Genomic DNA, 26,024 nt, shown 5'->3' on the forward strand with positions numbered 1-26,024 from the left:
AAAAGGTGGTGCTCAACACACAAGATAATCTGTTATAAACGGTATAAAAAAAATCAAAAAAATCCAGTGTGCCAATGGATGTTTGGAGGGCAAACATGTAAAGTTTAAAAATATAAATTACAAGCTACACAGCCCTGTCAACACTCTTATTCACCATGCTCGTCGCATAAGCTGCAAGTAAGCCTATTTGTCATTGTGCAATAATCATGTGACTGACACTGAATCTAGGTTAACCTTAGCCTGTAAAAAAAAAAAAAAACACCAGAGTTCTGACCCACTGGGCAGCTGAAACACATTTCCAACTGCAATGATGCAGCAAAAAACAAAAAACAAAAAACAGGCTGACTGATTCAGGTGTGTTTAATGTGAAGCAAATAATGCACAATTAAACAGCAGACTAAAGTGGAATTTTTCCAATGCAAAAATACTATGGTAATTCTTCTATCAATCATCTAGATCTGCCTCAAAAGATGATTGCTTGCCTTGTGTGTGGTACATTCCAATTGGCTACAGCACAGGCATTGGAAAGGAATAAGGACAAAAAATGAGGACAACAACAAAATACTTGTACAAAAATCATTTTATATACAAATGAAAAACCAATTAAAATAAATGAATATAAACAAACACCAACTTACAAGGCAACAAAAGTTAAACAGTGTCTTATCTTTGCTCTTCACTTGTCCAATGTGTTCTTACCCAAAGGTTATGATGGGTGAAAACGGAATCTGGAGAGGCCCGTAAAGACTTTGAGAAAGTGTGTGTACAGATTTAAGGAAATGACTCACTGCCTCATGAGAAAAGTCCTTTGACATCTGAGTGTATTAAACAAGGCTCAACCCTGGGCAAGAGAATGACTGACTCTGTGTATGTGTGTCCTGTGTAACTATGAAGATACCTGTTATCAAGAAAATTCCCATGAAACTAATGCAGCAGCAATCAACAATCTCTTACTGTATGGAAAAGACTTTAAAACCTACACTTACTACACACAGTGCAGAAATAAAACAGCCATATTTGAGAAACACGTACATTTTTGCAGTGTATAAGCCTATACTTGGTCAATATTATCTACTCCTAGCAAATAAGGGTTCATTACTGTATGTGAACACAATGAAAATCACCCAGCCTACATCAGCAGATATCCCACTTACATTAAAAACATGCACCATCATATGCATTTCTCAGTGCTTAACACATTTCCATTATCCCAAGAAAAATTAAGGACAATACTTACAGAGGAATGTGGTGCTGCTCAATGTCGACCCGAGCCAGTTCATCTTCCTCCACATCGGTTTCTCCTCCAGAGCTGCTTTCCGTTGCATCGGAATCAAAGGCGCTTTCAGCAGATCGCAGGTTGGTGGTGCAACTCAATGACAGCCGCTCCAATTCGGCCGGCATGGAGCCGCCCTTGAGGAAGCGTTCCAGTCCATCCCTCTCAAGAAGGGTAAGTGTGTCATCACCATGATGCCTCCGTGGCCGCCTGGCTTCCAGAGCACCCATGGTGCTCTCAAGTAGTCCACCCAATTGCTGCTGCACATGACGCTCCACTTGTTTGGCCTGCACCACCTGCAGCCGTTTGCGCAGTCGCCTTAGTCGTGCCTCAATCTCCCCCTGTCTGCTCTGGCTGTGCTGGGTCCGGTCATGTACCTCCGTTCCGAGGCCACCTAAGGAATCTTGCTGGGTAGCAAGTGAGAGAGTCAACGTATCTAGCGGCGGACAGTCCGTGATTTTGTCCTCCGTTATGTTGAAAGGTGTAACGGAGGGTGGAGAAGTTGTAGGAGACATTCCGTTACTGGGACAGTTCTGGGAAGCACCTGTTGACTGTTTGTGCTGCTCCACACAGTCTCTAAGAGGACCATTTCTGGTCAATCCGTCACTAGAATTGACAACTTGAGACTGGTTTGACAAATGCTGCTCAGTGGTATGTTGGCCACCATTCAAGGTCACTGTATTTTCTCGGTCAACCCCTGGTTTAGCCACTTTCTTTGCAATGCCATTAACTGTTGTGCCTTGTACAGAGGGTGACCCACATGGGCTACCACCTCCTCCAGCACTCATGATGTTCTTTAACTGCTCCTCAGAGAGCTCCAAAGCCTGGCACGGTATGAGGCTAGGCAGGATGCCGTGTGTCTGCAGAAGAACACCTTGCAGCTTGAGGGACTCTTTTGCAGCGGATACTGAGGTCATATCTGAACAGTGATATGAGGTAACAAGGGGCTTGCAAGGGCCAGCCCCATGGGCGGGGCGCTCCTCCGAGGCCTTGCGCTTGACAGCGCCGTTACTGGACACAAGGATGTGGTTGCTGGTACCGCTTCCCTCCACGCCTGTCGGGGAGAGGGTGGAGGAAGGCGGAGCCAGTTTGAAGCGTATGCGGTGTGCTTCGGCAGGCGCGTCGGTCAGAGCGGGCGCCATTGCAGCCATGCAGCGCTGGGAGGGGGCGGGCGAGGGGGCCTCTCCCGGTGCTGAGGCCAGCTCCACACCACCCACCTACCACTGTGCCAAGGGACAGCCTGAGAGAAGCAAGACACAAAGAAACATCACAGGTCACATTTAACAGTTTATCATCGAGAGTGAGCACAAAGAAAACAAATATACAGTTCAAATATAGGAGGAAACAATTTCAGATGTATTAGCGTAACACGCTTAACCCATTTTGGCTTCTGTTATGCTATGCTGAACCTTTTTTTAAACGAGTTAACCATGTAAAACTGCAAAATCTCAAAAGGTGATGATACACCAAATATACACCCCTCATTCATTATACAGCTGTGCAAAAGCAGTTTTTGTGACGGATAGCAGGAGGTGGTTTAAGACACATACAAGATGCAACTTGGACAAGTGTAGATGCATCTGGTTGTTTATGCATTAATGTAGGGCTGGGCGATAAAACGATCTCTATTTATAGCAATAAAAATCCACGATATCAATGATAAGCTTTTGACTAATTTTCAATATTCAGCCTATGTTCTACATCTAGACTTATTCACAAAAAAATCTTAAGGCTAGAAGTATCTCCAAACACGGAAATTTAGGAGCAACTCCTAATTTTAGGACTTGTAACATTTTCAACTAAGAGTAATTCATGAAGCATATGAACGCTAAAAGTAGCTCCTAAACCCACGACAGCTTAGAAGTCGCCTTGAGGACTTCTAACTTCCTAAGAGTGACTCACAAACGATCCGAAGCATGGCTGCTATTGTCAATCCACATTAAAAACGATGTATTAGAATATTATGATGACACTGACCTTAAAAAAGAAAAGGTATCGCCTAATTCGCGAGGTTTTATTTTAATTATTGTAAACTTACTGCTAGAGATGCAGTTACTTCTTACACAAATAGAAACAACCCAAATACATGACATGAGAAAAGTTGACAAATCAGAGCTTCCTGGCCACATCAAAATGAAACTGTGTAGTGCAGATTAATTGGGAATTTCTGTTATCCGTCAGTCAGCATCATCTATCAAACAATACTCCTCTCGCCAGACCGCATATCATCCGACAATTATTAATGTATGTTTTCCTGTGGATGCGCACTGGCTGCAGAGTAAAAAAGGGGGCATTCACAGCCATTTTCATGTATTGGATGAAGAAATGTTTATCTATCCATCTCCCTATCTGTGTGTGTGTGTAATAATATATATATATATATATATACACACACACACACACACATATACATATATATATATATATATATATACATACACACACACACATATACATATATATATATATATATATATATACATACACACACACACACACACACACACACACACACACACACACACACAGTTGTGCTCAAGTTGTGTGGTTGTTTCAAGGAGCACAATACAACAATGCTTGAACAAAAATGAGCTGCATGTTCGAGTTGCCAGAAAGAAGCCAATGCCACAAAAAAAGCCCGGTTACAATATGCCTGACAACACCTTGACACGCCTCACAGCTTCTGGCACACTGTAATTTGGAGTGACGAGACCAAAATAGAGCTTTATGGTCAACCATAAGCGCTATGTTTGGAGAGGGGTCAACAAGTATTGTGCTCCTTGAAACAACCACACCGTCTTTTTCCAGAGCTGCCTGTATTTCTCCTGAGGTTACCTGTGGGTTTTTCTTTGTATCCCGAACAATTCTTCTGGCAACTGTGGCTGAAATCTTTCTTGGTCTACCTGACCATGGCTTGGTATCAAGAGATCCCCGAATTTTCCACTTCTTAAGTGATTGAACAGTACTGACTGGCATTTTCAAGGCTTTGGATATCTTTTTATATCCTTTTCCATCTTTATAAAATTCCATTACCTTGTTACGCATGTCTTTTAATAGTTCTTTTATGCCCCCCACATGGCTCAGTATCTAGCCTGCTCAGTGCATCCATGTGAGAGCTAACAAACTCATTGACTATTTATACACAGACACTAAATTGCACTTTAAAAAGCCACAGGTGTGGGAAATTAAACTTTAATTGCCATTTAAACCTGTGTGTGTCACCTTGTGTGTCTGTAACAAGGCCAAACATGTAACATGGGTATGTAAACTTTTGATCAGGGCCATTTGGGGGGATTTCTGTTATCATTATGATTTAAAAAGGATCCAAACAACTATGTGATAATAAATGGCTTCATATGATCACTATCCTTAAATAAGACAGTTTTTTTGCATGATCAATCATATTTTCAAAATCAATGCCAAAATTTCTGCCAGGGTATGCAAACTTTTGAGCACAACTGAGATATATATATACATATATATTAGGGCTGGCAATAGGACAATGTAATCGGATATCGATGATGTCTTAAAGATTATTCAAAATAAAAGTGTGAGGGTTTTACAAGTTAAAGGTGTCACAGAGAGACTCATGGAGGTGGAGATATGAACTCAGAAGCAGGGTTTATTGAACAGATGATTGACACAGTGATGTAAATCCAGTTGAGCAGAGTGGCAAACAGCAGGTGAGTAATATCCAGATAGGGTATACACATGATAACTCACAACAGTCTTATGATACTTGCAGGCAATAATGAAGACATAGTAGAAAGGTCAGGAATCTCAGAAATACTATCGATGAGAACAGACAAAGAGTGTGTGTGAAAGCGGGGTATATATGCAGTCCTTGATTAGCCACTAATGATGTGCAGGTGCGTGTAATCAGAACTCAGGGGAGAGTGAGCGCTGTGGCTGCAGTGAGGAATAAAGAGAGACCATGTATCTGTAACAAAAGGTGCACGATTGAGCTATATTACTATATATTACTATTATAATATATTATTATTATTATTATTATTATTATTATCATTTGTTTACAAATTATAATAAAATTTAAGTTGAATGGGTTCCAAAAAATAACTGTGTGAAAAGTGAGCCGAAATCTTACAACTAAATTGAACAAAAGAATGTTTTGAATCCTTTAAAGTCCAGATACAAGTTGAAAAATTCTCTTTTCTACTGATGACTTACACTGGAATTACTGTTCATTTTGCTGCTACATTATCCAGTACACTAGTTAACAAAGTTTTTCTTAAGCTATACATTTATATTGAAATAATGTGTAGTTAGAGGTTTGTTTCTTTACATATTCAAGAGTACACCCAATTAGTTCCACACAATAATATAAAAGATATTCTAAACTGATTATGCAAAAAAACAACACTGGTATCGGATCAGCCGATACTGAGATTTCCGATTTCCTTGTACCACTTGTAATGCACATAACCAATAGATCAGACAACAGGGATCTGATACTAGTCGATTTAGAAAATTGGTGGTTTTGCACATCCCTACCTTTACCTGCAAATTCTGAGTTACAGAGTGAAACAATTGTCATGTCAGGCACAACTGTTCTTTAATAGCCTAAACATTTCTTTCGAAAATAGGGATTAACAGCTAAATACACTGCCTGGCCAAAAAAACAAAACAAAAAAACAAGTTGCATACTTTAATATTTCGTTGGACCGCCTTTAGCTTGGATTTCCATCCAGAATTGCATAAATTTTTTGCAGAGATCTTGTTTTGATGACTAGAGTCGAACCACTCCGTAAAGTCTTCTCCAGCACATCCCAAAGACTTTCAATGGGGTTAAGGTCAGGACTCTGTGGTGGCCAATTCATGTGTGAACATGATTCCTCATACTCCCTGAACCACTTTCACAATTTGAGCCTGATGAATCTTAGCATTGTCATCCTGGAATATGCCCGTGCCGTCAGAGAAGAAAAAAAAATCCATTGATGGGATAACCTGGTCATTCAGTACATTCAGGTACTCAGCTGACTTCATTTTATTGCCACATAACGTTGCTGAGCTTAGACCTGACCAACTGACGCAACCCCAGGTCATAACACTGCCTCCAGAGGCTTGTAAAGTGGGCACTATGCATGATGGGTACATCGCTTCATGCGCTTCCCTTCCTACCCTGACACGCCCATTACTTTGGAATAGGGTTAATCAGGACTCAGACCACATAGCCTTTTTCCATTGCTGCACAGTCCAATCTGTATGCTCCCTAGCAAATTTAAAGTTATTTTTCCAATTAGCCTCACTATCAAGTGGCTTTCTTGTGGCCACACAGCTCTTTAGTCCCAATCCTGTAAATTCTCTTCACATTGCACATGTGGAAATGCTCTTACTTCCACTATTAAACATAGCCGTGGGGGGGCCTGGGTAGCTCAGCGAGTAAAGACGCTGACTACCACCCCTGGAGTCACGTGTTCAAATCCAGGGCATGCTGAGTGACTCCAGCCAGGTCTCCTAAGCAACTAAATTGGCCCGGTTGCTAGGGAGGGTACAGGTCACTATAATGTGGTTTGCTCTCGGTGTGGCACGTGGTGAGTTGTGCGTGGATGCCACGGAGAATAGCATGATGCCTCAACGTGCGCTGTGTCTCCACGGTAACGTGCTAAAACAAGCCACGTGATGAGATGCGCGGATTGATGGTCTCGGACATGGAGGCAACTGAGATTCGTCCTCCGCCACCCTGATTGAGGCGAGTCACAACGGCACCACGAGGACTTAAGAGCGCATTGAGCATTCCAAATTGGGGAGAAAAAGGGGGGAGAGAGAAAAAAAAAAAAAAGGCACCACGAGTTCTACTGAAGATTTTTTTTACGACGTGACTCCAAGCGTTTTAGTGATCTCTGATCACAATCATTCATGACTTTTTCCGTGAAGCTGACATTCACCACTATCCTTCCAGGTTTTAATAATGCGTTGGACAGTTCTTAACCCAATTCCAGTGATTTCAGCAATCCCTTTACCCAGGATTTGGATGTGTTCTGGGATGGCCTACGTGAGAGACTACCTGCACTGAGTACCTTGGCCAAACAATGCAAAGATGCTGTCTCAAACTCAGTTGTTTTCTTTGCTTGATGCAGGTCAATAATTTTCCCCTTCTGAAACACAGTAACATCTTTTCTACTACGTCTTCTGGCATGGTTGTTTAAGAAATGAGAAGCTACACACTGCATCAGTTAGGGTCTAAAGGAACCCAGGCAGCGTAATTCACTAGTATTCTGAATGGCAGATAGATTCACACTGACTTCTTGTGAAAGGTCTTGCAATTATGAAGGCCCAAGTATACTTTGGTTTTCCATGTGTCTGTACATCTGTGCAAAGTGCGCGACACAAATTTCATCATCAGCACAGTACACTGGTTCAATTATTCATTTGCATCCTCACTCAAACATTTTCACAAAATTCCCCATGTTGCATGTGTACAGCTAGTGGGCACCACATACACTGTTTATGATTATTCATACAAATTGTTTGATATACAAGAGAGTACTTTCTAGCTATTGATTTCTAGATAGACCTGCTTTAGATTAAAATTAATACCTACATTGGCCAAGTAGTATTTTGCAATTTTCTTTTTTACTCTCTCAATATCTGGGTTTATTAGATTTTAATTTATTTTACATTAACACTATATTGACAATTTCCTATGTGGTACAGTTTAATTTTTCTTGCATAAAAGGTTGCCGTGCATTCTAATAAAGAGACAGTCCCTCCAGGATTTCGCGATCGCAGAAATTAACGCAAAATCAAGCAGACTACAATATTCGGATGAGCCTGAAATTTTTCAAAATTACCGCAGATTTTGGCTAAGACACATCGTGTGACGTCATCATAACGTGCCTTCAGGCAAAGCCCTCTTCAATTTACGTGCATTGAACAGGAGTACAGCTAAAAGGTCTCATTTACCAACAAACATCACTGCGAAAGACCATGCAAAACAATATCCGCATGTTTTGAACAAAAGCGGAGGCAAACTAATTTGCACACCATGGAATATTTTCATAGAACATAAAAGAAAATCAACTCTGAAGAGTCACTATTCCTCCGAAGCATAGAAAAATGGTTGCTGTGGCTAAAATGCCAAGGCAAATCACCGTAACTGAAGCGACTGCATCAAGGTCTGTGGCAAATGCTGAAAGAATCGAGGCGAGTTTAAGATTCTAGATCACGGAAGATTTGATAGATTAGTCAAATGTAGACTGTGTGAGAGAGCTGGAAACTGGCTTAGGGTTATGGGTGGTTTGGGGGACAGCAGGAATGGCTAGCAATGTCACAAATGTGACCACTGATTGTGTGTGTGTCGGAGAGAGAGAGATATTAATAGATGGCCCAATAAGTGACATAATTGAATGAATAATTAAAGATTTACATAAATCCACAATTTTTATTAACACAAAATGTCCTTTAAGATTTGCAAAGTCTGGGTCGCCACCTGCACTGCACTTAACATTCCACTCAGTAAGAGTGACCATCCTATAATGAGGAAATTTCTCAAGGACAAAGTAATCAATGGAGGAGCCATTCCAGGTTATCACCAGCTTCAAGAGAGGTACAGTACTGTGCAAAAGTTTTAGGCACTTATGAAAAATGCTGTATAGTGAGGATTTCTTCAAAAATAATGACAGTTTTAATTTATCACTTAATGTCATTCAAAGTCCAGTAAACATAAAAAAGCTAAAAATCAATATTCGGTGTGACCACCAAAACAGCACCAATTCTCCTAGGTACACCTGGACACCGTTTTTCTTGGTTGTTAGCAGATAGGATGTTCCAAGGTTCTTGGAGAATTCACCACTGTCTCAATTGCTTCCGTTTCTTTATGTAATCTCAGACTGACACGATATTCAGTGGGGGGTTTTGTGGAGGCCATGACAACTGTTGCAGGGCTCCCTGTTCTTCTATTCTAATCTTTTCTATTTGCAAAAGTAATGTTTGGGAGTCTAACATTTATATTTCCTATTGACACACTAAAGCTGAAGATATAAATAACCATCTTAAGACAAACGCTTTTGTAAAACATCTTATGTGCCTAAGACTTTTGCACAGTACTGTATTTGGGAGCATTATATAAAAAGGAAAGAGAGGAGCTGGAGCTGCATCTTGAAGGAAAACCTGTTGCTGTGATTTTTCACGAGACGCCAGATATAGAGGGGAGATGCGTGCTGAACATTCTCCTGCGTGCTGAACATTCTCCTGGCACCACTGGAGAAGGATGTATCTGGTAGGATTTGGCCTACCTTGCAGAAACAGTTTTCCTTGAGAAGTGCAATCATTCCACCATTATCCATGGCTGTCGTTAAGTGTCTACCAGAATACAGCATTGCTAATCAAGACGTCATTGTGTTTGACACTGGTAATGCTGCCTACATGAAAAGGCTTTAATTGCTGCGCTTCAGTCATTATTCCCAAACTCCCTGCACATAACGTGCATGGCTCACATTATGAACCTCATCGGCAGGGTCTTTTGCAAAACATTTCACCAGTTGAACAGTTTCATGCCAAGTTGGTCCCAGATGTTTTACCGTCAACAAAGACATTACATTCCTCACAAAAAAGTTGGGCCACCATGGCTCCAAATGCAGGTGGGACACGCTGGAATGCATGGTTTTCAGCAGTACAGTACCACTCGAGAGCACTTTGGACTCTACAAGGAGTTCATAGAGATGGAAATAGAGGTAGGCTAAAATCAAATACAAATTCCTTTACAAGATAAAATATATGTAACATTCTTCCTTGTTGACCCATCATAGACTTCCTTTAGCAACACACAAACACAATTCACCATTTCATCATCATAGATCAAGACATTTTTTTCATTTAAGAAATGTAATTACATTTAGCATTAGAACACTGTATACTTGGCCTCATTCCTCTCTATTTGTGTTTTGCATTCCTAGGTGTGTGGCAGAAGTTCACCACCGACGGTGGAGAGAGTCCACGAGACACTTCAAGACCCAAATCTGGCTCAATCCCTGAATGCCCAGATCATCATCATGGCTGACAAGTGCAAGGTCATCCTTCAGCTTTTCAACATCTTCCAGAGCAGATGCTGGTGACCACAAAGATCTTCAATTATCTGGAAAATCTGCAAGTCAGTTTTGCAGCCAATATAGAGCTGCAGTATGATGCATGTGCTCAATACCTTGAGAACCTTGACCTCCCATTTGCTAATATGACTCAGATCCTCGACAGTTAGCAAGGCATACAGCAACGCAGAGGACAAACTCAGCAAGTACATGGCAGATGGGCAACCAGCCATAAGGTTTCTTCAGGAGATCAGGACGTTTGACCCTTGTAACACTGCATTCATGGATGACAATAGTGTCAAGTTGCAAGGCCATTCCACATTTCAGTGATGTGCCAAAAGATTAACTTAGTTCTTACTTGACAAGCCTGGGGCCAGCAGCACTCAGAGCTTCATCATCTGGAGTTGTGGATTTGGATGTGTTCTAGGATGGCCTAGATTAAATCTTTGATCCTGTGTGTGAATACACTACACACGGCCAAAAGCTGCATGACAGCATGACTAAACGGGTGACCAAAAACCCATCATCTGCACAACAGAACTCTTCACTTAAACTCGTGTAAATGGCAGGGCAGCTGAGGTTAATATGATGTATTTATGAATTTATATTAAGCGCTTATATGGGATTACATAAGGCATAAATCATATCTTGCAAATTATAAATGTGATTCAGTTTGGGGAGACATTGTCTTAAAAACATAATACATTTAAAAAATAATTATCTTTGGACACATTTTTAAAGCCATGATGGTAAAAACAGCTATTTATCATTTTTGTGAGGGCAAAATTTTGGCAGGGCCAGTAAAAACCTGAAGCACTGGCCCGACTGGGCCAGTAGAAAAAATCATTAGCGTTGAGCCCTGGCATGTTATTTGAATTATGATGGAGTTCCTTTTTAGTTGAGTACATTTAAAAGTATAAAAAAACAAACAAAAAAAACAACATCTGCCATATCTCAGCCCTACTTATAAACTATATACATGGGTAGACATTAGTGGTCGACCGATATATATTGCCACGGGTGATAAATCGGCCAATAAATCCGATAGAGAATTTTTTCATTATCGGCGTCGGCCAAAAGCCGATTTGTTTCTTAAGGCCATGAGGGCACAGAGAATCGCCTGCTTGCTTGTGAAGCATCTGAAACATGTAAATGACCAATACCAGTTTGTTTTATGTGCCATCGTCTTACTACAATAATAGGTCGTTGTGCAACACAGTCTCATTTAAACGGTCCACATATCAGAGCAGCGTGAACTCATAATGTTGAAGTGCTCACCTGTTTCATTCCACCTCTCTTCTCAACAGTTCCCTGTAACTTTTAACTGTCTTGTCTAATGATAAAAAGGCAAATATCAATAAAACTCATATCATATACCGTCTGCACATTTGCAGATATCTTGTTTAAACTGATGTAATTCATGAACCTCATGGAAATCCAGAATTTTCTTCTCATTGTGTGCTCATCTAAAGTGCTCTGAAGTGCGTATTCAATAAGTCTGGATCAAAGCTTCAGGATCAGAAACAAATGTTCCTCTAATTCACAAAACATGATGGTCAGTCAGTGACAATCCAAGCAGACGATCCTGGTGGTTTAAACTGTCAGGAGATTGCAGGATCCGCACGAGCACGTGAGTGCAACTTCAAAGATAAAGCGCTTCACATGAGCTATAAATGTCATATTCACTATGCACTGTATGTACAATTGGTTTGATTCTGTCTTTGAGAAAATACGATTGCTAATGTGCACATTCCATCCGTGGTTGCTGAACTACTGTGTACTAGGTATTAACCGGCCCTAACAAAATATCGTGAAAAAAATTAAAACAGTACGATATCATCTTGTTGCTAATTTTGGTACCATATTACAGTATGTTGCCATTAGCAAAATCTTATGAGATGTGACAGTTTTGAGATGAAATCAATGACAATTTGAAAAAAATATAAGGAGTCTCAATATGGCCAAGTATGATTATTATACAGCAGAAGGATGTAATTTAATTAAATAATATACAGTCACATTCGCTGCGCACTCAGAATGAATGAGAGGTGTTTGTTGCAAGTATTGATTTAGTATTAGTATGGAGGGGTGGTGGCGTAGTGGGCTAAAGCACATCTCTGGCAATCAGATGGTTGCTGGTTCAATCCCCACAGCCACCACCATTGTGTCCTTGAGCAAGGCACTGAACTCCAAGTTGCTCCAGGGGGATTGTCCCTGTAATAAGTGCACTGTAAGTCGCTTTGGATAAAAGCATCTGCCAAATGCATAAATGTAAATGTAGTATCGATACTGAGGTACCAATGCTGGAATCGTACCAAAGTATCGGAGCAACCCTAGTGTGTACTGTTATTTCTAGGGCTGCCCCCTGATAGTCGACCAGAAAAAAACTCCACAGAAAAACGACAAATTATTACCGCTGGTTGGACGCTAGATGGTACTATGGGGTAATTTTCGTTAAGCAGGGTTAGGGTTAAGCCTACACAATAAAGCAAGACACTAGAACTAAAAATTCAAATGAAACTGGAAAAAAATAAGCAATTAAAATGAGTGTTGTTCAAAGTTTTGAAAGATGGTTTTACAACAATTGTCAACATCTCTCTGGCAAAGAACCTACTTCATCTGTGCATTCTCTACCGGTCAGGTATTTCGTTGTCCGTGAAAATACATCATGTGTGTGAATAAACTCATTTTGTTCCCTCCTTCACTACATATACATATATATATATATATATATATTGACGAGACCAAAATAGAGCTTTATGGTCACAACCATAAGCGCTATGTTTGGAGAGGGGTCAACAAGGCCTATACTGAAAAGAATACCATCCCCACTGTGAAGCATGGTGGTGGCTCACTGATGTTTTGGGGGTGTGTGAGCTCTAAAGGCATGGGGAATCTTTTGAAAATTGATGGCAAGATGAATGCAGCATGTTATCAGAAAATACTGGCAGACAATTTGCATTCTTCTGCACGAAAGCTGCGAATGGGATGCTCTTGGACTTTCCAGCACAACAATGACCGTAAGCACAAGGCCAAGTTGACCCTCCAGTGGTTACAGCAGAAATAGGTGAAGGTTCTGGAGTGGCCATCACAGTCTCTTGACCTTAATATCATCGAGCCACTCTGGGGAGATCTCAAACGTGCGGTTCATGCAAGATGACCAAAGACTTTGCATGACCCGGAGGCATTTTGCCAAGATGAATGGGCAGCTATGCCACCTGCAAGAATTTGGGGCATCATAGACAACTATTACAAAAGACTGCACGCTGTCATTGATGCTAAAGGGGGCAATACACAGTATTAAGAACTAAGGGTATGCAGACTTTTGAACAGGGGTCATTTCATTTTTTTCTTTGTTGCCATGTTTTGTTTTATGATTGTGCCATTCTGTTATAACCTACAGTTGAATATGAATCCCATAAGAAATAAAAGAAATGTGTTTTGCCTGCTCACTCATGTTTTCTTTAAAAATGGTACATATATTACCAATTCTCCAAGGGTATTGCAAACTTTTGAGCACAACTGTACATCGGCAATTTCTGGGCTGAGGGATCGGTGAATATTCTTGCTTTAGTGATTTTGCATTGAAAATTAAATGTATTTAAAAAACGAAAAACTTAAAATCAAATACATTTCTAAATTCAAATTGCACTTCAACCTAAACGAAAAAGCAATTAAAATAATGAAGTGATAAGAATAATAATATTATATATCTCACATATATACACACACACACACACACACACACCTTTCCATTTACCATCAGGCAAGTATCCATGTAAACATGCAGGCGGAAATTTACTTACACAAATGAAGACATAAAAACAAGTATAAATCTAAATATAATAATTATAATGATGATAAATCACTGAAATATAAATCATGGTTCCAGGTGAACGTGTTTTTGTATTATTTTGTGTTTTAATCACAGATGTAGGCTGCGTTGTGGTCACAATGAACTGCTCTGTGGAAATAAAGTGAACTGAACTCAAAACACCTACTGAGCTGAGATCATCTGCAGCACTCATAGACGATACTGTTCTTGCAAAAAAAATATAAAAATACAAAAATAAAAATAAATAAATATCGGAAGACAGAAATAAAGATTGAGAACCTTTTACATGCACGTGTTCCACGAGACTGCACGCCTTCGTATAAACATACATAGCATAGACGGCTTTTCTGGTCATCTGTTCTTAATAAAGTGCGTTTCTTCAAGCACGTGTCTGTGTCTCTACGGGCAAATTATTTGTAATATTAATTTGATAATAATAATAATAATAATAATAAATTAATACATGGGAAAACGAGCCAAATATCGTCTTGACATCGTCAAAGGCATCAGCTATTTGCGATCACTCTGACCATCGTCGATCCCCGAGATCATCGTCTGTCAGCACAACCCCAATGTGCATTTCTCTCTATAAATTAACAAAATGTTCAGACAGTCTCCTTGCTGGTTTTTCCAACACGTTCAGAATCATTATCGCTTTTGCCAGTGTCGCCGCGGCTCGCTTCGTGCGTGTGCTTGTAAAATGTATATTTTAAAGGCTCATTATTCCGGTTTAGTATTTCTCTGTAATGTAGAACAGTGTTAGCAATGTTACTTATAACATTCTTTCTCAGCCCTGGAACTTAGCCCATTTTCTGATGCCCGCCCCCCAAAAACATATATTCAAGTAATTAAATTAATATCATAAATGTGCGACTAGTCAACTAATGGCTTAAATTAACTCCTACTAGTCGACCAAGAAAATCTTTGGTCAGGGGCAGCCCTAGTTATTTCCTTCTTCCTAATACTGTATATTAACAGTTTCTTTGTGTGCTTATTACTAAACTTTAAAGGAATAGTTCACCCAAAAATTAAAATTCTCTCATTAACTTACCCTGATGCCATCCCAGATGTGTATGATTGTCTTTCTTCAGCAGAACACATATGAAGATTTTTTAGAAGTTAGAGCTCTGTCAGGTCCTTATAATGGAAGCACATGGGTGCCAGCACTTTGACGGTCCAAAAGTCACATTTTGGCAGCATAAAAGTAATCCACACAACTCCAGACAATCAATGAATGTCTTCTGAAACAAATCGAAACGTTTGTGTAAAAAATAAATTGATAAAATGTTATTAACTTTTAAAAAGCGCTTCCCGCTAGCAGCTGACGCAAAGCGTGACGCAAGCGCGTCGGTGAGTTCACGTGAGAATTTGGATGCTTATTTACAACAGAATAACGAACGTCACACGATAGTTCGGCCATTTCAAACTGCATCAGAGCCCTGGATGGAAGCACTGATTTAAAGAAACAAGTTTTTTGTAACTTACATAAACCTATCGATTTGCTTCAGAAGACATTCATTGATCAACTGGAGTTGCATGGATTGCTTTTATGCTGTGTAAATGTGACTTTTGGACCATCAAAGTGCTGGCACCAGTGTACTTTCGTTATTAAGGAACTAACAGAGCTCTATCTTATTCTAAAAATCTTCACTTGTGTTCTTCTGAAGACAGACAGTCATACACATCTGGGATGGCATCAGGGTAAGTGAATAATGAGAGAATTTTCATTTTTGGGTGAACTATTCCTTTTATGAATAAACAGAAAATCAGAAGAAACTGCTATTCACTTTTTTTTTTTTACAGTGAAAGTTTGTGCGAAACTAAGTAAATATAGTGCTAAATAAGAGTTTATTCATTAACAATTTTATGTTCTTGTTATTTACTATACTAAATTGTGTGATATATCAGCACTGTATTGGCCTATTGGCTACTCTGCTTTCTGGATATTTATTCTGGATGGCCAATAAAACATGCATATCAGTTGATCATCAGTAGATATTACTGTTTATTACTTTAATACTTACATTGGTATTAAATGAGATGATTAAAATGACCACAAGGAGGCATATTTTGTTAAAAATATTGAGAAATATTGAATATCACCACAAGGCTAAACAATTGCCAAAGGTAAAGAAAATACAACATAAAACATAACTCAGTCAGGGTATAGCCTATATACAATTGTTCCTTGCTTGAAAATGGCCCCTCCCTTTAAAAACAAACAAAAAAAGTAAATATTGAACGGGTTTCATAGATGTAAAAAACAAACATATGTAGCCTAACTAATCAATAAATCAAAGTATGTGCCGTTCATTCAATAGATCCATTTGTCAGTCAAGCCCACACACTTTTACATTTATATTGATCAAAGCATTTAATATGCTGGCTAACTCCATTAGATATTTTCTGCCTTTTTTTTTTTTTTTTTTGGACCTCTGTGGCTTTAATTTTTGCCACAAAAAAATGACTAAACACTAGGGGTGTAACGGTTCTCCGTAAAAAAATTAATCTTACGGGTCGCCAACCACGGTTCGGTAAGCATTTTCTCTGTGGTTCATCTCTAGCTTAATAACGCATCTGGATCATACAGTTTGGTGAAGAAAATAAAGCGCCAAATAGACATGCGCAGTTGTAACCTCAGCTAATGCACCTGTATGGCTTTGTAGATGGACACACACCACCTGTGTTTCACGTGGGTCAACTTTCTACAGAGTGAAGCTGTTCTATTAACAGTTAGTATGTTAAATCATTTGATGACATCACAGTTCTGCACGCATTAGTTGGCAAAATGACAAGCAGAGAAAACAAGCCGCAAGAGAGAACCTCCCGAGTCATTTGAGTCTCCTTTCTGGGAACTTTTTCTTTATGCAGTAGTCAATTACAACAGCGATGGTCAAAAAACGTTACAAAACAGGCACTGTTTTCAGACATTGCTCGGCGCGAGTGACGTATACTGGTAATACATCGATATTTGATTAGTGATTTACACTGACATCACCCGAGGATATATAGTGTGCGGTGTGTACAGAGCCGCAGGTGAGCCTGAAACTGCACACAGACACACTCCATTCCGTCTTTAAGCAGGGACTAGTGCTAGTTCAGACAGACATGCATTTGGGGTGTTCATAGCCAAAGTTATGTTGCCCTTTGTTGAAGATGATGTGGGATTTCCGCGTATGATTAAAATACTCAAGTCGCATTACGACATCTATTCTCGTATTCATTTTAATAGCAAGTTTTTTTTTTATCTGAAGTGATGTACAGATTCCGAACGTTGAATATACGTTGAGTTTGAAATGCACTTTGTTGATGCATGTAGCGTAATAATGCATGTATTAAATTAAAATTCTGAGTTAGTATTTAGAGAAAGTGTTTTTTTTAGTTATGGACCCTAACGAAAATTAACCATGGTTTTACCATAATATTGTAGTAACCATGACTGTAATAACAAGGTTTTCACCATGGATTTCTGAGCAGAAATCATGGTTTTGATACAATTAACCATTGTTTTACAACAGTAATACTGTAGTTTCCATATAGTAACATTGATTTTACTATAGTATTGTAACCATGGCAATTTTGTGGTTACTATAATTTTACTAGAAATTCATTGTTTAAATTATGGTTACTGTAGTAAAACCATGGTGATTTGTAGTGAGGGCAAATCTCTTGATGTGTCTGTTACCAAACAGAACATTTTTACTTTGGATTTGGCAGTAATATTTTTTTTCCCCTCCTGAACATAACAAATACCGAACCGAAACCCTGAAACTGTGATACAAACCAAATAGTGAGAAATTTGAACCTTTACACCCCTACCAAACACTAGATAAGCATTCAAAGTATCTGCTTTATGGACTGTGATAACCTCTCTCCCTTTTACTCCCTGAAATGTGTGAAGGTCAAAAACAACTTTTTTTATTGAATCCTGGAGTGGTGTAGGGAAAGACATGGTTCCCTGCCTGGATCTCATTCAAACCACAATTTGCATTTTGACACTCATTTATATACCAGAGACTATTCCTAAAGTTGAGCACGTCACCACTAACCAGTGACTCGAATTTTCCCAGGTGTATCGTTTTATCCTGAGAACAATGCAGGTGTGTAATTACACTGTGCTGAGGGAGTGCTGCTGTGGCTTTAGCTAAGTGTGTATATGTATCTATCTATCTATCTATCTATATATATATATATATATATGATGTTTATGTAACATGTGCCACACAGTTCCAGCTTAAGAAAAAGTAGTTATTTAATGCATTTAATGCTTTGTCATTTCTGTACTAGCTTGTACTTTCCTAGACAAACTTCGAGTTAAAGGCCTTTCACAGAAAAACCTTGGTTAATGTATTTTTCTAATGTTAAGGCCACTTTTAACTTCTAGTTAAGCACCGTTTCACACTTGTAATTCTGTCATTATCTCAACCTTATGTCATTCTGAGCCCTACACTGTTATTTCTTTGAGAAACACAAAAGGACAATTTTCAGAGCTTCATAAAAGGGGAAGTTTATTATTAAACAATTCCCTTTCTGTTCATCACAGAAATCTATTTTTTGACTTGAGAAAATTTGGAATATAGCACACGAGTGTGGACTAATTTTGGAAAATATGGACTACCTTTATGTTTTTGTTTTGTAATTTTTGGACCTTGACAGCCCTGGTCAAATAAATTGTCACTGGAATGGAAAAGAGATGCAGAAAGATTCTTCAAACTTTCTCCTTTTGCATTTCATGGAAACACTAACAGAGGATAAAAACATGTCACATGTTCGCTGTGTGAGTACTTGTACAATTTATTTATTAACTTTATAAATATGCAAAAAAAAAAAAGAGGATTAATTACATAGGGTAAAGTGTGAAATTTCGAAAAAGAAAATGCTGAATTACGTTTGCACAAGGTTAAAAAAAAAAAAAAAAAAAAATTACTACCCTGGGTTAACATTTGCAAGTGTGTGATGCAGGGTCAGAGGTTAAGAGGGGCTCAGTGCAAAAATGCCCCCCAAATTTAAAATGTGGGACAAAAAAAAGGCCCAAATGAATTCTCTCTTTTTTTTATTTTATTTTTTTATTAGAAACACTTGATACAGTTCTATAATACTCTATTATCCTAGTCATAGGGGTGTTACGATATACAGTGCCATGATATATCGAGATACAAATATGTGCTGATTTGCATCGTGGGTTTAAAAAACTGAATTTGCAATTTAAAATAGCTTTATCCATTTCTCTCAATTTTGAACAACAAAAAATTTGAACAGATGGCGTAGGCTTAATTTCTTTACATAACCATAATACTGTTACGGACGTTGCATATTAAATCACATAGATGTTAAATGAAGCACAAAGCTCTATCACTTGTTTAAAGGGGTCATGTCATGAAGAATACATTTTTCCTTGACATTTTGACATACAAGAGGTCATAGTACTATAAAAATGTACTATAAGTTTTCAGAACTTTCTCAATATAAAGAGCATTTATTTAAATCAAGCTGCAAAAATGGCTATCATACATCTCGTGACGCTTTTAAAGACATGATGTCAAGTTATAACTCTAAAATGGAGACCAACATTGTGTTTCATTAAGCTGCGCTGTCTTGCTGTTGTGCAGTTTTGAAGGTGTCCTGTACAGTTTCTGCACCCATCTGTGCTTTATTTTAATTTTTGGTCTTTTGTAAACATGCACTCATTGGACATCTGCGTTTCCGGCGATGTGCGCTGCATTTTAAGAGTGGTACAAACGCAACTTTTAAAAACACGTCTCATTCTGCTGCTGCCACTGACTGGGAGAAATGCATGCAGTCCCGTGTGTAAAACAAACCAGGAAAATGTGAGATGTCACTCTGGTGCAGTCCAGCGTCTCTGCTTTAGCCTGTTGATGCCGGTTGAAGCACCCAACATTCACGTGGATTATATAACATTAGTGTATTCAGAACATGTCAGCATGAAATGTGTGTTTTTGGCTAATTTTAGTGTGAATTGCTTGTGAACCAGTGACAGTATGATTCAGGCTTTGCAAAGGAACTGTTATTGAATGATGGGGCAGTTAAAATTGGACTACCGGATGAAAAAATAATTTAACTAATTCCATTCATGAATGTTTCAAATGTCATGATTGTTTGATAGTTTATTCTGTGCTTGAGTGAACAGTTTGATACATTCACATGAAATGCGTTGGGTGTACGTTGTGTGTTAACACTGAAATCTAGTGTTATAATGTTTATTTTCTTCAGACTGAATTTCAAAAATGGCTGTATTGGAAGGACTGCACAATGCTAGCCAATTAAAACAGCAGGTGTTTACACTGAAGTCGTTAAGGGCCAGACAGCTTAAAACGGAGTAAAAGATAGAGGGCCAGAGACACTGTGGAAAATTATTATACATCACTAAATTACAATTATTCTGGTTCTGAAAGCGCAGGAGTGAATCTGCACTGCACTAGACAAAATTTAAGTTTAACGAAACTATATCAACCAACTACATATACATACACACACACACACACACACACACACACACACACACACACACACACATATATATATTACATTCATACACATGGCCAAAAGTTTGGAACAATGTACAGATTTTGCTGTTTCGGAAGGACATTGGTACTTTAATTCACCAAAGTGGCATTCAACTGATCACAAAGTATAGTCAGGACATTACTGATGTAAAAAACAGCACTATCACTATTTGAAAAAAACAATATTTGATCAAATCTAGACAGGCCCCATATACAGAAGCCATCACTCCAACACCTTATCCTTGAGTAATCATGCTAAATTGCTCATTTGGTACTAGAAAATCACTTGCCATTATATCAAACACAGCTGAAAGCTATTTGGTTCATTAAATGGAGCTTAACATTGTCTGTGTTTGTTTTTGAGTTGCCACAGTATGCAACAGACTGGCATGTCTTAACGTCAATATTAGGTCCAAAAAAAAAAAAAAAAAAAAAGATACAGCTTTTTCTAGAAACTCAGTCATTCATTGTTTTGAGGAATGATGGCTATACAATGCTTCAAGATTTCATACAAAAGGTGTACACTACAGTCTTCAAAGACAAAGGACAACTGGCTCTAACAAGGACAGAAAGAGATGTGGAAGGCCAGATGTACAACTAAACAAGAGGACAAGTACATCAGACTCTCTAGTTTGAGAAATAGCTGCCTCACATGTCCTCAGCTGACAGCTCCAGTTTCATGTACACACACACACACACACACATATACTAGGGGTGTAACAGTTTGAATTTCTCATGGTTCGGTTTGTATCACTGTTTAAGGGTCATGGTTTTGGTACGGTTCAATATTTGCTTTGTTAAAAAAAAATTTAAAAAATAATATTACTGCCAAATCCAAAGAATAATCTATTTGATAAACACTTCAACAGGTTTGCCCTTAAATAACAATCATCGTTTTACAACAGTAACCATAGTTTAACCATGCCATTTGTAGTACAATCTTAGTAACCACAATATAAACATGGTTACCGTCATGGTTACAATATAAAAGTAAAATCATGGTTACTATATAGAAACTACAGTATTACTGTTATAAAACCATGGTTAATTGCATCAAAACCATGATTTCCACTCAGAAAACCATGGTGACAGCAGGCATGGTTACTACAATATTACTAAAGTGAAACCATGGTTAATTTTTGTCAGGGTCCTTAACACCCCAAACGCTTCAGTTATTGTTTCATGTCTGTCCAAATTAGCACTGAGTGTCTGCTTAAAAATGGAAGGGAGTGTGTGCAGTTTCGGCTCACCTGCGGCTCTTTCCCTGGGTGATGTCAGCGTAAATTATTAATCATGTATCAATGTATTACTATAACGGCATCTTAATGTCATTAATAAAAGTACATTATTGATGCTCGCGATAGATTGCATCCACGCAAGGAAACAGGAAGAACTTGCATGCGCATTTTAAATAAACCCTCACGCTCATTATTGACATATATTACCAGTATACGGCACTCGTGTCGAGCGATGTCTGTAAACAGAGCCTGTTTTGTAAACGTCTTTTGACCATCACTGTTGTAATTGAATGCAAAAAGAAAATGTTTCCAGAAAGGAGAAACGCAATGGGCTTCTCTTAGTGTTTCATTTTCTCCACTGGCCATTTTAACTATACACAACGCTTGCAGAGCAGTGATGTCATCAAGTTGACCCACGTGAAACACAGGTGGAGCGTATCCATTTACAGATCCATTCAGGTGCATTAGTGGAGGTTGTAACTGTGCCTGTCTGAGGCTTTGCGTCATTAAACGTGAGGTGAACCGACCGCGGTGCCAATGCTTCCCGAACTGTGGGTGGTGAACGGTACGGTTCGGTTTTTTACCAAGAACCATTGCACCCCTAATATATACACACTCATGCAAGGAATGTAACGATACACAAATTTCATAATACGATTCAGAAGCCTCACAATGATTAAACAGAAAAAAAAAAGGCTGTGTCGGCTGGGAGAGGCTGGCTATTAATTGCAACTTGCTGCTGTTGTCCACCGATTTGCACGGTGATGTCGGCGTAAATAAAACAACATGTTTGATGTACTGTAGCACCGGGACATGACACCATAGTTTGGCAACGTCGACAAGCTGTAATGCTACAATCTACTTCACGTTTGTCATCGATCTTCGAGCTCTCAACTCAGAAGAATAATGCTATGGAAGAATATTTGTTGGTTCTGTTTATGCCAAATGTAATGTCTGATTTCATCAGTACATTTAAGTAGGGCCTACATTATTTAACTGGATAAGCATGCTATGCAATTATAAATGTTTATTTTTAAAAAGACTATTTTAGAAGTATGTAATTAGTGGCAATACTATTTTAAGAATTGCAATATTTTAAATATCTTAGTTATGTAATCAGTGACAGTGTGCATGCAAGCATTTGCATCTAAAATAATTCTGTATTTTCAGCTAAGCAGCACAGAATATTTATTTTCTAGTGTCACCATTGCTCTGTGCTTGGCTGATTTTTAGTCCCAGTGTATCCTTGATGAATCATTTTGCACTAACAGTAATTTTAGTTTAGTTTTACTAATAAAGGATAGTTTTGCATGTATTTAAAGAATTAAAACATATTTCTAATCTTTTCTTGATTCAAGCTTTGTTTAAAGTATCATGAGAGTACTGAATCATGAATTCAGTATCGTGAACAGAACTGAGATGAGTAAATCTTTATATCCCAACCTAGTTCTATATATTAGCACATAAAATTTTAATTAATGTTGATTAAATTAAGGGTAATTAATGTTGATAAATTCCCCATCTTGAAAGTTTGTATTAAGTGATTCAATTTAATTTGTTATAAACAGAGGAGACACAGTTTATGCTTTTTATGGATAGAATAGGGGTGGTCTATATGACAAATTGTATCACCATATGAGCACATTTATAAACACAATAACGATATATATCTCCATATCTCCATCTCTCTCTCTCTCTCTATATTACATATATATATATAAAATCACTGGAAAAAAATCAGTAAAAATTGTTTCATATATTAACCATATTGTGATGCCTATTTTGGGGAACTAGTGAAATGAAATACTTTATGAAAACTACTTCCTCTTATGTAATTTTCTCTTTATTTGGAGCTTGACAAGCAGTCAAAGCAACAACAAAAAAAAAAAAACACTTTTAAATCAACCTTACCAGGCTAATGCTCAATTTCACATTATGCCAAATTTCAGTTTGTTGTTGACAAGTATTATAAACTTGCCAAAGAAACTCAAGCTATTCTCAAAGCAATTCACCAAAATAAAATACACAAGTAAAAAAAAAAAAAGAAAGAAAACACTTCTTGCAGAAAATATTTGACTGAATTAATGCAGAGCACATCTCTTTGCATTAATAATATTTTAAGTGTGCTTCATTTTGAGGTGGTAAAACAGATTGCTTGTGTTGCCACAAGGGACAATTGACACACAACACAATTTGCAAAGTTTGCAGATGTCATTTTTCTGCCCCATGTCGGATTTTCTGAACCCACACCAAAGATTTCACACGTTTTAATAACAAGCTGCTCTTCATTTTCTTGATGTTTCTATCAAATAAAATAATGATCAAATGATCAAGAAATTCAGATGAGCGGTGTAGTAAAGTGCACTTGCCTAATGTTAAAGAGATAATTCAGGTGTCTGGACCACAGTGATGCAGCACAGTCCCGGCAAAATGTGTCAGATCACGGTTGTCTGCTGCATTCTCCGCTATATAGCACTCAGAATTGGCCCACAAGATCGGAATTGCACGTGCAAATTGCGTTCAGCAAGCAGTTTGTGGGCACGTTTGCACAGTTGCCTGATCAGTGCAATTCCCTTAGCGAATCGGGCGCTGAACCAGCGCAGACAGTGCATGCATATATAATCTGTGCTTTTACCGGCCACAATTTATTCCTGACTGTCTCATGAAGCCCAGTCCACTGATAGCTACACTCACTCGGCACACATGGATATTTACATATCGCTGCCACAATATAGTACATCATATCACCCATCTCTAGCTTAGAATAAAAAGAAAATGCCCTCATGAAGGTAAAAAATGCCCTTGAACCTCAAATTCAGGGGGCAAATACTGAACCTTAAAGGATTAGTTCACCCAAAAATGATAATTCTCTCATGATTTACTCACCTTTAAGCCATCCCAGATGTGTATGTCTTTCCTCCTTCAGCAGAACAGAAATGAAGATTTTTATAAGCACATTTCAGCTCTCTGTCCATACAATGAAAGTGAATGGTTGCCATGACGCTGTTAGCTGTTTGACAGTCCAAAAGGCATATTTAGGCAGCATAAAAGTAACCCACACGACTCCAGTCGGTCAGTGAATGTCTTCTGAAGCAAATCGATAGGTTTGTGTAAAAAATAAAAAAAAAACAAAAAAAACAACAAAAAAAAAAATCTTATTTAAAAAACGCTTCCAGCTACCAGTCGACCCATCATGGAGCTGTCTTGTGACAAGCGCAATGGCACGTTAATGCGAGAAGCTGGAATTGTGCGCTTTGTTTACAGAGGAACGAACGTCACATGAGAGTTAGGTCATTTCAAACAGCAATACAGCGGTGGGCAGAAGCAATGATTTAAAGTTTAAAACTTTTTGATTAATTTGTTTCTTACACAAACCTATCGATTTGCTTCAGAAGATATTTATTTTTGACTGGAGTCGTGTGGATTACTTTTATGCTGCCTAAATATGCCTTTTGGCCTGTCAAACAGCCAGCAGCCTCAATGCACCCATTCACTTTCATTGTATGGACAAATAGAGCTGAAATGTGTTTCTAAAAATCTACATTTCGGTTCTGAAGAAGAAGGAAAGACATACACATCTGGGATGGCTTAAAGGGGAGTAAATCATGAGTGAATTATTTTTGGGTGAACTAATCCTTTAATGTAAAATTGAATTTCTGAAACAAGTGTAAAGCCCATTACTGTCTCCTTAGGATAAATTGCTTGCGTTGTAGTACTCATTTTACTGTGAAGAAAAAAAAAATGCTGCTAAAATGAATAAATGTACAATGCATGAAGCCAAAGGTTGAAATAAGTTATTGCTCTTTTCATTAAACAATAACTACAAGAATATTCCATCAAAATATAGTTAAAATCGATCCGTTGCATTCAGGTAAAGCACAACCCCTTCTGGTACTCAGAAGATCCATTAAAAAAAGGAACATTTCAGGTTGCTGTAATACAGGGCTTGACATTAAGCAGTCATGAGCTTGTCCTCCGGACAAGTAAATTTGTCAAAGTTACTTGTCCGAAGAGAAAAGAACGTTTAAGTTACATGTTCAAGTAACATGTCAAAGTTATGTTGTATATTTTTCTAAAATTATGAACGATGCCCAACCTAATAGTGTACCT

At 38.3% G+C, this 26,024-nt stretch overlaps 1 protein-coding gene across 2 annotated transcripts in view; it reads right to left on the bottom strand.

Moving 5' to 3' along the window:
• LOC127451579 (KAT8 regulatory NSL complex subunit 1-like) overlaps nucleotides 1–26,024 on the bottom strand; it is an 88,547-nt gene that overhangs the window by 56,542 nt on the left and 5,981 nt on the right. For both annotated transcript variants that reach the window (XM_051716357.1, XM_051716356.1), the window contains exon 2: nucleotides 1,238–2,513. In XM_051716357.1, coding sequence (XP_051572317.1) covers nucleotides 1,238–2,424 — 1,187 coding nt within the window. In that variant the 5' untranslated portion in view covers nucleotides 2,425–2,513. The remainder of the gene's footprint in view (nucleotides 1–1,237; nucleotides 2,514–26,024) is intronic.

Source organism: Myxocyprinus asiaticus, chromosome 14 (assembly GCF_019703515.2).
Source record: "Myxocyprinus asiaticus isolate MX2 ecotype Aquarium Trade chromosome 14, UBuf_Myxa_2, whole genome shotgun sequence".
Lineage (NCBI taxonomy): Eukaryota > Metazoa > Chordata > Actinopteri > Cypriniformes > Catostomidae > Myxocyprinus > Myxocyprinus asiaticus.